This window comes from Balaenoptera musculus, chromosome 16, assembly GCF_009873245.2.
Source record: "Balaenoptera musculus isolate JJ_BM4_2016_0621 chromosome 16, mBalMus1.pri.v3, whole genome shotgun sequence".
Taxonomy (NCBI): domain Eukaryota; kingdom Metazoa; phylum Chordata; class Mammalia; order Artiodactyla; family Balaenopteridae; genus Balaenoptera; species Balaenoptera musculus.
The window spans coordinates 13921923-13934793 of NC_045800.1; the positions used below are offsets into that span (position 1 = coordinate 13921923).

Sequence of the window (12871 nt, forward strand, 5' to 3'; positions counted from 1 at the left end):
TTCCTTGTCTTCTCAAGTGTCCATGCTAGCAGTAGAAGAGTATGAGGAAATGCAAGTGAACTTGGAACTGGAGAAGGACCTTCGAAAGAAAGCAGAGTCGTTTGCACAAGAGGTAAATATCTTGCAGAGACTTCGTATTTTATTTTTATATTTTAAAGAACTTTGCAGATGACATATAAAAATATTTTTTGAGGTTGAATAAGCAGTTGTCACTTTGAATTAAGGATCACCTGATTTAGGGAGCTATGGAATAGTATCAAATTCATTGAACTTGGTGTCGGAAGATCTGGGTTTAAATTTTGGCCGTGTCATTCAGTTAGTAGTTGTATGTTACTAGCAGTTATTAGCAGTCCCTTAGCCTCTTTGGGCTTCACTTTCACCATCTGTAAAATGGGTGATGTTACCAACCTAACCAAGTGGATTTTAAAATCAAATGGCACAATTTTTCAAAAGAATTTTGTAAACTATAAAATTCTGTGTCAGGGAAAGAAATTATATTTAGGGATACCCATCCCATAACTTGTGAGGGAAAGTCCAACTTGAGTACAGGATTTTTGTTTGTTTGTTTGTTATATTCCAGTTTTTAAGTCTTTACCTTTTCCTTTTTTAAAAAATTAATTAATTAATTAATTTATGGCTGTGTTGGGTCTTCGTTTCTGTGCGAGGGCTTTCTCTAGTTGTGGCAAACGGGGACCACTCTTCATCGCGGTGCGCGGGCCTCTCACTATCGCGGCCTCTCTTGTTGTGGAGCACAGGCTCCAGACGCGCAGGCTCAGTAATTGTGGCTCACGGGCCCAGTTGCTCCGTGGCAGAGTACAGGATTTTTGCATGTTTCCAGTAGCCTTAAGAATCTAGGTTACGTCTCAGTATACCATCTGAAATAACAATATCATGGTCTTAGTATTTCTCTTCAGCTACAATTCAGTGCTCTCATTATGTGAGTTGATTCTTCCACTTGCTGTGGAACATTGTCATGTTACACATCCATTATCTGAGCCTTTCACCAGAGTAATGACTTTTCTCTCATGTTAGAGATAAGCTTTGAGCTTCTCATGTTCTGGCCTTAACTTTGTTGCCATGTGGTTATTGGGTATTCCATGGCTCTGGGACTGGATTCCAGGGAAATGATGAGGCACATCATTCATTCAGTTCAGTTGGCTGAACTGTAACAGCTCATGATGTGGAGCTGATCTGCATGAGACTTCCATCATGTGTAAATATTTTGAATCTGTGAGTACTGTACGTTCAAGGGAAGTAGCTAAGGAAATATAAAACATTCTTAGGTGGACATATCCAAGGTGTAGAAGGAAGACAAAGCATGGGGTTATGGGAATGACATTTGAAAATCAGATTATGGTTTTGTGCAGGAGTTTTTCTGTGCTTGAATGTAGCTGTGCTAGCAATGAACTCTATAAAAGATTTAGTCTGAGAAGATCTGATTTGAAATATTATGATTCATTTTATTCAGAGAGTTTAATGAAAGGTGAGTAAGTACTGTTCCTTTATTTCCTGGAAGGAAGAAAAAAAAAATTAAAGTGTGTTAGAGCCCTTTGGAAAAAGCTGCAGCATATAAATAATGGAACTAAATAAATGGTTGAAGGGAGGGAGAGTAGAGATAATGTGAAGATGCCTCCATTGCAAAACTGAAAATGTTGGCTGATTTTGACCTGAATGCTAGGGTCTTATTTTGAGAGACATTTTCAGTTTTCCATTTCTTGTTTGTAGAATGATGTTAGAATACAAAGCAGCTCAAAGAAAAACTTGAAGGCCATGCAGTAGCAGAGAGGATAGATGGAAGAAGTAAGATTCCTTTAAGAATATGGACATGAATGATTCAGTCTGCCATCCACTTGGTAGTGATTAGTGGAAACAATAATGCTGACATGTTAACCCAGAATGAGGAGAGAGAAGTTTGAGGAGGGAAAGCAAGAGTGGTGGCACTTACGTTACTGGTAGCGTAAGTATATGCAACAGTGCTCAATGATTTTACAATATCTAGGTTTGATCTACACAGTAGTGAGAAGAAAAGACAAAGCTAGATTAGAACTACTATATCTTCCCTTTTCATGGTTTACAAATTCTCAGCTTTTCAACAGATAACTACGGTTAAAAGGTACACGACTTGGCTTAACCAGAGAAGTGACACTTTTGCGTTTTGTTCCTTAGTGCATTCAGCAAACATCTAGTAAGCCAGTCAGTGTGTAGATAGTGGGAATATAATGGTGAAGAAAGCAAATATGAACCTTGCCCTGTTGGAGTATACAGTGTAGAGCTGTAGAAATCAATTTTTTTTTTTTCCTATTTTCGTTTTGCCAAACTCTGAATATTTGACGGTGCTTTTCTTTTTTTTTTTTTAATTTTTGGATTTTATTTTATTTATTTTTTTATACAGCAGGTTCTTATTAGTCATCAGTTTTATACACATCAGTATATACATGTCAATCCCAATCTCCCAATTCATCACACCACCCCCCCCACCCCCCCACGGCTTTCCCCCCTTGGTGTCCATACGTTTGTTCTCTACATCTGTGTCTCAACTTCTGCCCTGCAAACCGGTTCATCTGTACCATTTTTCTAGGTTCCACATATATGCGTTAATATACAATATTTGTTTTTCTCTTTCTGACTTACTTCACTCTGTATGACAGTCTCTAGATCCATCCACCTCTCTACAAATGACCCAATTTCGTTCCTTTTTATGGCTGAGTAATATTCCATTGTATATATGTACCACAACTTCTTTATCCATTCGTCTGTTGATGGGCATTTAGGTTGCTTCCATGACCTGGCTATTGTAAATAGTGCTGCAATGAACATTGGGGTGCATGTGTCTTTTTGAATTATGGTTTTCTCAGGTTATATGCCCAGTAGTGGGATTGCTGGATCATATGGTAATTCTATTTTTAGTTTTTTAAGGAACCTCCATACTGTTCTCCATAGTGGCTGTATCAATTTACATTCCCACCGACAGTGCAAGAGGGTTCCCTTTTCTCCACACCCTCTCCAGCATTTGTTGTTTGTAGATTTTCTGATGATGCCCATTCTAACTGGTGTGAGGTGATACCTCATTGTAGTTTTGATTTGCATTTCTCTAATAATTAGTGATGTTGAGCAGCTTTTCATGTGCTTCTTGGCCATCTGTATGTCTTCTTTAGAGAAATGTCTGTTTAGGTCTTCTGCCCATTTTTGGATTGGGTTGTTTGTTTTTTAATATTGAGCTGCATGAGCTGTTTATATATTTTGGAGATTAATCCTTTGTCCGTTGATTCGTTTGCAAATATTTTCTCCCATTCTGAGGGTTGTCTGTTCGTCTTGTTTATGGTTTCCTTTGCTGTGCAAAAGCTTTGAAGTTTCATTAGGTCCCATTTGTTTATTTTTGTTTTTATTTCCATTACTCTAGGAGGTGGATCAAAAAAGATCTTGCTGTGATTTATGTCAAAGATTGTTCTTCCTATGTTTTCCTCTAAGAGTTTTATAGTGTCCAGTCTTACATTTAGGTCTCTAATCCATTTTGAGTTTATTTTTGTGTATGGTGTTAGGGAGTGTCCTAATTTCATTCTTTTACATGTAGCTGTCCAGTTTTCCCAGCACTACTTATTGAAGAGGCTGTCTTTTCTCCATTGTATATCCTTGCCTCTTTTGTCATAGATTACTTGACCATAGGTGCTTTCTCTGGGCTTTCTATCTTGTTCCATTGATCTATGTTTCTGTTTTTGTGCCAGTACCATATTGTCTTGATTACTGTAGCTTTGTAGTAAAGTCTGAAGTCAGGGAGTCTGATTCCTCCAGCTCCATTTTTTTCCCTCAAGACTGCTTTGGCTATTTGGGGTCTTTTGTGTCTCCATAAAAATTTTAACATTTTTTGTTCTAGTTCCGTAAAGAATGCCACTGGTAATTTAATAGGGATTGCATTGAATCTGTAGATTGCTTTGGGTAGTATAGTCATTTTCACAATATTGATTCTTCCAATCCAAGAACATGGTATATCTCTCCATCTGTTGGTATCATCTTTAATTTCTTTCATCAGTGTCTTACAGTTTTCTGCATATAGGTCTTTTGTCTCCCTAGGTAGCTTTATTCCTAGGTATTTTATTCTCTTTGTTGCAATGGTAAATGGGAGTGTTTCCTTAATTTCTCTTTCTGATTTTTCATCATTAATGTATAGGAATGCAAGAGATTTCTGTGCATTAATTTTGTATCCTGCAACTTTACCAAATCCATTGATTGGCTCTAGTAGTTTTCTGGTGGCAGTTTTAGGATTCTCTATGTATAGTATCATGTCATCTGCAAACAGTGACAGTTTTACTTCTTCTTTTCCAATTTGTATTCCTTTTATTTCTTTTTCTTCTCTGATTGCTGTGGCTAGGACTTCCAAAACTATGTTGAATAATAGTGGCGAGAGTGGACATCCTTGTCTTGTTCCTGACCTTAGAGGAAATACTTTCAGTTTTCCACCATTGAGAATGATGTTTGCTGTGGGTTTGTCGTATATGGCCTTTATTATGTTGAGGTGGGTTCCCTCTATGCCCACTTTCTGGAGAGTTTTTATCATAAATGGGTGTTGAATTTTGTCGAAACCTTTTTCTGCATCTATTGAGATGATCATATGGTTTTTATTCTTCAATTTGTTAATACGGTGTATCACGTTGATTGATTTGCATATATTGAAGAATCCTTGCATCCCTGGGATAAATCCCACTTGATCATGGTGTATGATCCTTTTAATGTGTTGTTGGATTCTGTTTGCTAGTATTTTGTTGAGGATTTTTGCATCTATATTCATCAGTGATATTGGTCTGTAATTTTCTTTTTTTGTAGTATCTTTGTCTGGTTTTGGTATCAGGGTGATGGTGGCCTCATAGAATGAGTTTGGGAGTGTTCCTTCCTCTGCAATTTTTTGGAAGAGTTTGAGAAGGATGGGTGTTAGTTCTTCTGTAAATGTTTGATAGAATTCACCTGTGAAGCCATCTGGTCCTGGACTTTTGTTTGTTGGAAGATTTTTAATCACAGTTTCAATTTCATTACTTGTGATTGGTCTGTTCATATTTTCTATTTCTTCCTGGTTCAGTCTTGGAAGGTTATACCTTTCGAAGAATTCGTCCATTTCTTCCAGGTTGTCCATTTTATTGGCATAGAGTTGCTTGCAGTAGTCTCTTAGGATGCTTTGTATTTCTGCGGTGTCTGTTGTAACTTCTCCTTTTTCATTTCTAATTTTATTGATTTGAGTCCTCTCCCTCTTTTTCTTGGTGAGTCTGGCTAATGGTTTATCAATTTTATTTATCTTCTCAAAGAACCAGCTTTTAGTTTTATTGATCTTTGCTATTGTTTTCTTTGTTTCTATTTCATTTATTTCTGCTCTGATCTTTATGATTTCTTTCCTTCTGCTAACTTTGAGTTTTGTTTGTTCTTCTTTCTCTAGTTCCTTTAGGTGTAAGTTTAGATTGTTTATTTGAGATTTTTCTTGTTTCTTTAGGTAGGCTTGTATAGCTATAAACTTCCCTTTTAGAACTGCTTTTGCTGCATCCCATAGATTTTAGATCGTCGTGTTTTTATTGTCATTTGTCTCTAGGTATTTTTTGATTTCCTCTTTGATTTCTTTAGTGATCTGTTGGTTATTTAGTAATATATTGTTTAGCCTCCATGTGTTTGTGTTTTTACGTTTTTTTCCCTGTAATTCATTTCTAATCTCATAGCATTGTGGTCAGAAAAGATGCTTGATATGATTTCAATTTTCTTAAATTTACTGAGGCTTGATTTGTGACCCAAGATGTGATCTATCCTGGAGAATGTTCCGTGCGCACTTGAGAAGAAGGTGTAATCTGCTGTTTTTGGATGGAATGTCCTATAAATATCAATTAAATCTATCTGGTCTATTGTGTCATTTAAAGCTTCTGTTTCCTTATTTTCATTTTGGATGATCTGTCCATTGGTTTAAGTGAGGTGTTAAAGTCCCCTACTATTATTGTGTTACTGTCGATTTCCTCTTTTATAGCTGTTAGCAGTTGCCTTATGTATTGAGGTGCTCCTATGTTGGGTGCATATATATTTTTAATTGTTATATCTTCTTCTAGGATTGATCCCTTGATCATTATGTAGTGTCCTTCCTTGTCTCTTGTAACATTCTTTATTTTAAAGTCTATTTTATCTGATACGAGTATTGCTACTCCAGCTTTCTTTTGATTTCCATTTGCATGAATATCTTTTTCCATCCCCTCACTTTCAGTCTGTATGTGTCCCTAGGTCTGAAGTGGGTCTCTTGTAGACAGCATATAGATGGGTCTTGTTTTTGTATCCATTCAGCAAGCCTGTGTCTTGTGGTTGGAGCATTTAATCCATTCACGTTTAAGGTAATTATCAATATGTATGTTCCTATGACCATTTTCTTAATTGTTTTGGGTTTGTTTTTGTAGGTCCTTTTCTTCTCTTGTGTTTCCCACTTAGAGAAGTTCCTTTAGCATTTGTTGTAGAGCTGGTTTGGTGGTGCTGAATTCTCTTAGCTTTTGCTTGTCTGTAAAGCTTTTGATTTCTGCATTGAATCTGAATGAGATCCTTGCCGCATAGAGTAATCTTGGTTGTAGTTTCTTCCCTTTCATCACTTTTAAGTATATCATGCCACTCCCTTCTGGCTTGTAGAGTTTCTGCTGAGAAATCAGCTGTTAACCTTATGGGAGTTCCCTTGTATGTTATTTGTGGTTTTCCTCTTGCTGCTTTCAATAATTTTTCTTTGTCTTTAATTGTTGCCAATTTGATTACTGTGTGTCTCGGTGTGTTTCTCCTTGGGTTTATCCTGTATGGGACTTGCTGCGCTTCCTGGACTTGGGTGGCTATTTCCTTTCCCATGTTAGGGAATTTTTCATCTATAATCTCTTCAGATATTTTCTCGGGTCCTTTCTCTCTCTCTTCACCTTCTGGGACCCCTATAATGCGAATGTTGTTGCATTTAATGTTGTCCCAGAGGTCTCTTAGGCTGTCTTCATTTCTTTTCATTCTCTTTTCTTTATTCTGTTCCGCAGCAGTGAATTCCACCATTCTTTCTTCCAGGTCACTTTTCCATTCTTCTGCCTCAGTTATTCTGCTGTTGATTCCTTCTAGTGTAGTTTTCATTTCAGTTATTATATTGTTCATCTCTGTTTGTTTGTTCTTTAATTCTTCTAGGTCTTTGTTAAACATTTCTGGCATCTTCTCAATCTTTGCCTCCATTCTTTTTCCGAGGTCCTGGATCATCTTCACTATCATTATTCTGAATTCTTTTTCTGGAAGGTTGCCTATCTCCACTTCATTTAGTTGTTTTTCTGGGGTTTTATCTTGTTCCTTCATCTGGTACATAGCCCTCTGCGTTTTCATCTTGTCTATCTTTCTGTGAATGTGGGTTTTGTTTCACAGGCTGCAGGATTGCAGTTTTTCTTGCTTCTGCTCAGAAATCAATTTTTGAAGTTTATTTAGGTTACCTTTTTAGTTACAAAAGGAAGATATATACCTTGTAAACATACAAACAATTCTCAAATGTGTAAATTAAAAATTGACTGTTTCTTCCTTACTTCTGTTCACACTTGTCCAATTAAAAACCAAAACCAGGACTTCCCTGGTGGCACAGTGGTTAAGAATCCGCCTGCCAATGCAGGGGACACAGGTTTGAGCCCTGGTCTGGGAAGATCCCACATGCTGTGAAGCAACTAAGCCCGTGCACCACAACTACTGAGCCCACGCGCCACAACTACTGAGCCCACGTGCCACAACTAATGAAGCCTGCGCGCCTAGATCCTGTGCTCTGCAATGAGAAGCCACCGCAGTGAGAAACCCGTGCACTGCAGCGAAGAGTAGCCCCCACTCGCCACAACTAGAGAAAGCCCACGGGCAGCAACCAAGACCCAATGCAGCCAACAGTAAATGAATTTAAAAAAAAAAAAAAAAAAAACCCGAAACCAAAAACATGATCCCCCACACAGAAGAAACAACCGGTTGTCTTCATAACTATGTTAAGTTTTTGTATTTCCTCAACATAATTTCAATTTTTGATGACTTTCCTGTACTTTTTGAATGTATAATTTTTACTATTTAGTGTAGTTTTTCTTTTCTCTGTTTAATGGTGTGGATACCTTTTTCAACATGTAGTCCCAATATACTGTGAGACTATTATGTAATTAGTGTTGTTTTCAGACAACTCAGATGATGATATTTTAATGTCATTTTGGAAAAAATGAATTATATATTAATAACACAACATTTTCTTCTCATTCTTTGAAAAGATTTAGGAAAATTTCTCTGAAATTCTGATACCAATGATGTTATTTGTCTGGTAAGGGACCAACTTAATAACTCTAACCAACAAGTTCTTACCATAGCTAAAAACCAAATTCATTAGGTTTAAATACGTCTTAGAAAAAGCATTATTTAGTGTTTTATTTTAGTATCTTAAAGTCTAGAAAAGGTAGTCTAATGACTAATATTTTTCAAGTTACCATTGTTATTGAAAGGAATTTCTTTTCTGTATGTTCTTTTCATCTTATATTGTAATTTAGGGATTGTTACAGGGTTTTGCAAAAGAAATTCATGTTATTAGCATCCCTAAGACATATCTTTATTCTTTTCTCTCCAAAATAACAGAGTTGAGATAATTTATAATCGTGTAAAGTTAAGCAAGTTTTCCTGAGTGCTACACGGAAAAGGAGATCTATCCCTTTTCCCAAGAGAGAACCAGAGCACAGAGAAGCAGTGCAGGGAGAGTAATAAAGCACCCTTGGCATTGATGGTCACTTGTGTCCTGCATTGATTGTCTTACTGCTGAGCTCCCACCTCTGTCCTGGTCAACCTCGCTGACTGCTTCCTCTCTGTTTGCTCCTGGCCTCCGAGCTGTCTTGGTGAAAGGCCTCACTTGTTGGGAAGCCAGAGAATCTCACTTACTTCAGCTGCTTTTTGCTGGCCTTTCATGTTGACTTCTGAGATATATTCTAAGATAACCAGCAAGGGACCTCAACCAGTTAAGTTTTAATAGGGAAAAATGTATAAAAAAATAATTTTTTAAAATAATAGTAACCTGCAATAAGTCATTTCAATTAAACCATTGATCTCAAGTTTAAGATACTATGATGGAATACTGATTACTCTTCCCTAGCGTGTGGATACCTCCCGTCTCACTTTTCTCCAGCCTGGCACTTGTGCACGCGCACGCATTCATTCACGCTCTATCTATACCTATTCTTACAGAGAAATGAGGTGTTAGATGGAGGAAGAATGTAAATTTCACTTGAAAATGTTGTTGCTCTACTGTAAGATAGGCCTGATATCAGAATTTGAAAAACATTTCATGCTTGGAATCACCCATTGGCTGACTTGTGTAGGGTATTAAGGAAAAGAAATAATGGGTGAATAGAAAATAATGTTGCCTTCAATCACGTAAAGTTGTGAAGATTAAGTTAATAATATATGTAAATTGTTTTATAAAATGCTCAGTAAATATTAATATACCTTTTTCCTTCCCTTCTTTACCCTCTTACTGTTAACTACTTTCGTCACTGGGGAAAAACTAATTTAAGACAGAATCTTAGGTCTAGTAGATAGCAGAGGACGGAGATTAGCCAGATGGTTAAGAGCGTGGGCTTGTAAATCAGACAGATCTGGGTTTAAATCCTGATTTTGCTTCTCACTTGTGTCTTTGAGAAAGCTGCTTAACCCCTCGGAGCCTCAGTTACCTTATTAGTAAAAGTGGGGTAATAATAGTGTCTACTTGACAGTGGTGTTCTAAGGATTAGATGATAAAGTGTATGTAAAATGATTGCCACCATATCTATCCCATAGTGTTTAGTACATTTTAGCTTTTCATAGCAGATACATTCGACTCATAGGATTGATGTAAGGATTAAAATAATGTGTATAAAATATTTAGTAGAGTACTTGGCATAAGTTCTTGATAAATATTAGCTGCTACTGTTAGTATTAATGTACTTTAAGGCAATAATAAAATATTAAAAACTGCAGTATAGGACTAAACTATTGTATATATACTGTGCTGGGGCAAGGGTAAAGGTTCTAAAGATTGTATAAAAGTTATGAATGAAATCATAGCAATCATTACTTCTAAAATCATTATACTATAATTCAGAAATTGCCTTTAACTTTTTAATAAAAACTCCATATACTTTTCCTTTTGCTCCAGTTTTAGTTGAGGAGATGTGTGAGAATGATTGGTATATATATTTTTATAATTAACTTTTGCAGATGTTTATTGAACAAAACAAGCTAAAGAGACAAAGCCACCTTCTGCTACAGAACTCTGCTCCTGACCAGCAGCTTTTGAAAGCTTTAGATGAAAATGCAAAACTCATACAGCTCCTTGAAGGAGAGAGAATTGAGCATCAACAAACGGTACCAGATTTTCTCCTGGAGTTTTAATACACACACATACTTAGATTGAGAGGAGTCAGTCCAGTAGCTCATAGTTCCATGTTTTGCCTAAGTGACCAAGTCTTTCCAGTCTTTTCACCTTTTAGAAAAAATAACTACCAAATGAATTTAATTTATAGTACCCAACTAAAATTTATGCACTGTTGTAGGCTTTATAGTGATCTTTAAACTGTCCAAAGGATCAGAAGAAGCGAGGGAAAGAGATAAAACTCAAAAAGAGCTTGGATAATGCAGTTTGGAAATGCGCATTTCCAAGTTGAGTTGATTGTATTTTGGGAGACTGCATATACTAGGAGAATGTATTGTGTAGTGGTCTCAAAGAGCTTGTTGGAGGGCATAGGTTTTTTTTTTTTTTTTTTTTTTTTTGAGACCTTCCCTGGGCATAGGTTTTATTCAAAGAGGGAGAAAAAGTCCATGTTAGTAGTAATTATTTGCTTAGAGAAAATTTCTGATTTTGTAAACTTGCACAAATCTATATGTTTAAAGACTTCCTAAGTGGTTATTTCAATTTGTATGAGCAGAGCTATTCCAGCTGACACAGCCTACCTGTGTGTGCTAGGCAGAAAGGATAGTCACCGTGGTGGGTGAGAAAGAGAGGCAGAGAGGAGGAGAGGCGAAGAGGTGGAACAAAGCCTTTCAAATTAAAGAAACCACTTGAGAAAAATTACATCAGTGTTTATACTACTTACAGTGTACCTAGTTTGTGAAGGAAAGGCTGTTAGCTGCCATTTGTTATCACCTGTCGAAGTCTCTTTAAGCAACATTATTGACATTTAATCCTTGGAAGTTCCTGGAGTTTTTACCAAGTTGGTTGTGAGGTAGAGTTAATTTTTTTTTTCTTCCATAAGAAATGTTGGCGTATACGTAGAGAACCTCTAGATGAATATGTGGTAACTGTGCTTGCCCCTGGGAAAGAGGCCTGGGGAATAGGATGGGAGGGAAATAATTTTTTTTGTCCCTATATGCAGGAATTACCTTTTCAAATGAAGAGAATGAAAGAAGGTTTATTTTTATTTAGCTTATGCTAGAAATTTTGGTTCTGAAAAGTTCTACTGCTGTAGTTAACTCATTTAGTAAATAATGCTTGCAAGAACCTAGTAAATTGTATTGAGGATGGGACTAAATTGTTGTGTATGTACCTTGTTGGGGTACGGGGAAAGGTACTGAAGATTAGGTAAAAGTTATAAATGAACTTATAGCAGTCAGTACTTCTAAACTTATTATACTATACTATACAATTATTCTGGATAATCTTTCATGTATGTGGTTGAAAATATTTCTTACCTGTCTATAAGTTCCCTTGCAGATTTAGCAATCTTTAAAACACAACTGTGTTGTTTTTATGATTGTAATAAAACAGATTTTTTAAATATAGAAAAAGCTAAAGCAGAAAATTAAGATTCGTTAAAAATCCCATATTTTGGTGCATATCCAAACTTTATGTAAATGTGTAGTTTTATGAATATAGCTTAAATGGAATCATGCCAAGCATATGGTTCTATAACCTGATTTTTTTCATTTGGTAATGTATATTTCCATGTCAGTGTATAGTGAGGTTATGTGATTTTTAAATGGTTGCATAGTATTTCATTTAATGAACATAACTATAATTTATTAAATCAGTAATGTTGGCGGACATTTAGGTTGTTTCCAAGTTTTCCCTGTTATAAAGAACATTCTAGTTAATGTATTTGAACACTTGTCTTACTATTTCACAAATTCTAAAAGTAGTATTACTGAATCAAGGACCTTTTCTTCCTTATTTTTTTTTTTTAAGGTTTTTGGTATTTGTTACCAAATTGTCCCACCAAATTTTTAATATTACCTGAGTTTTTCTTTTGAAAATGGGCACAAAAGTGTTAATCTGTTTTAAATGAATTTTTTACTTAAATTAAATGAATATTTTACTTTTTCTACTCACATTTAAAAATTAAATTATCTGGGATATAGTCTTCAATAAATTTATATTGAATCACATTGCTGATAGTGATCTTAAGTATTATCTGTATCCCAGGATTTGTGTGGTTTTTAAGATGAATTGTAATCTCTTTGCTATGAAGTGCAAAGTAAAAGGGAAACATTTATTTTTCCCCTTATTTTCCTTGACAAAGGAAAAACTGTCACCACATAAAAGTCTGTTTATAACTTATAGGTCAAAAAATTAGAAGAGCAGCTACAAAATGAAACTCTCCGCAAAGAGATGCACAACCTCAAACAGCAACTGGAGCTTCTAGAAGAAGATAAAAAAGAATTGGAATTGAAATATCAGAATTCTGAGGAGAAAGCTAGAAATTTAAAGCATTCCGGTAAAAGCACTGAGTAGCCTTTTATGTCTTATTATTACTATGTGAATCTCTCATGACCAGTACGTTTACTGAATGCTATAGAAAAATACCAAGATTTGTTTTAAATTTCTTCATTTCTGACTATTGTAATTCATTAGAACGGTCGCTGTAATCAAATGATTCAC

At 35.8% G+C, this 12871-nt stretch overlaps 1 protein-coding gene across 7 annotated transcripts in view; it reads left to right on the forward strand.

Annotated features, from left to right (window-relative positions):
• SHTN1 (shootin 1) overlaps positions 1-12871 on the forward strand; it is a 101624-nt gene that overhangs the window by 45653 nt on the left and 43100 nt on the right. For 6 of the 7 annotated variants that reach the window (XM_036828442.1, XM_036828439.1, XM_036828437.1 and 3 more), the window contains 3 exons: positions 18-112; positions 10216-10362; positions 12554-12707. In XM_036828442.1, coding sequence (XP_036684337.1) covers positions 18-112; positions 10216-10362; positions 12554-12707 — 396 coding nt within the window. The remainder of the gene's footprint in view (positions 1-17; positions 113-10215; positions 10363-12553; positions 12708-12871) is intronic. The other variant, XM_036828438.1, reaches the window with a different exon arrangement.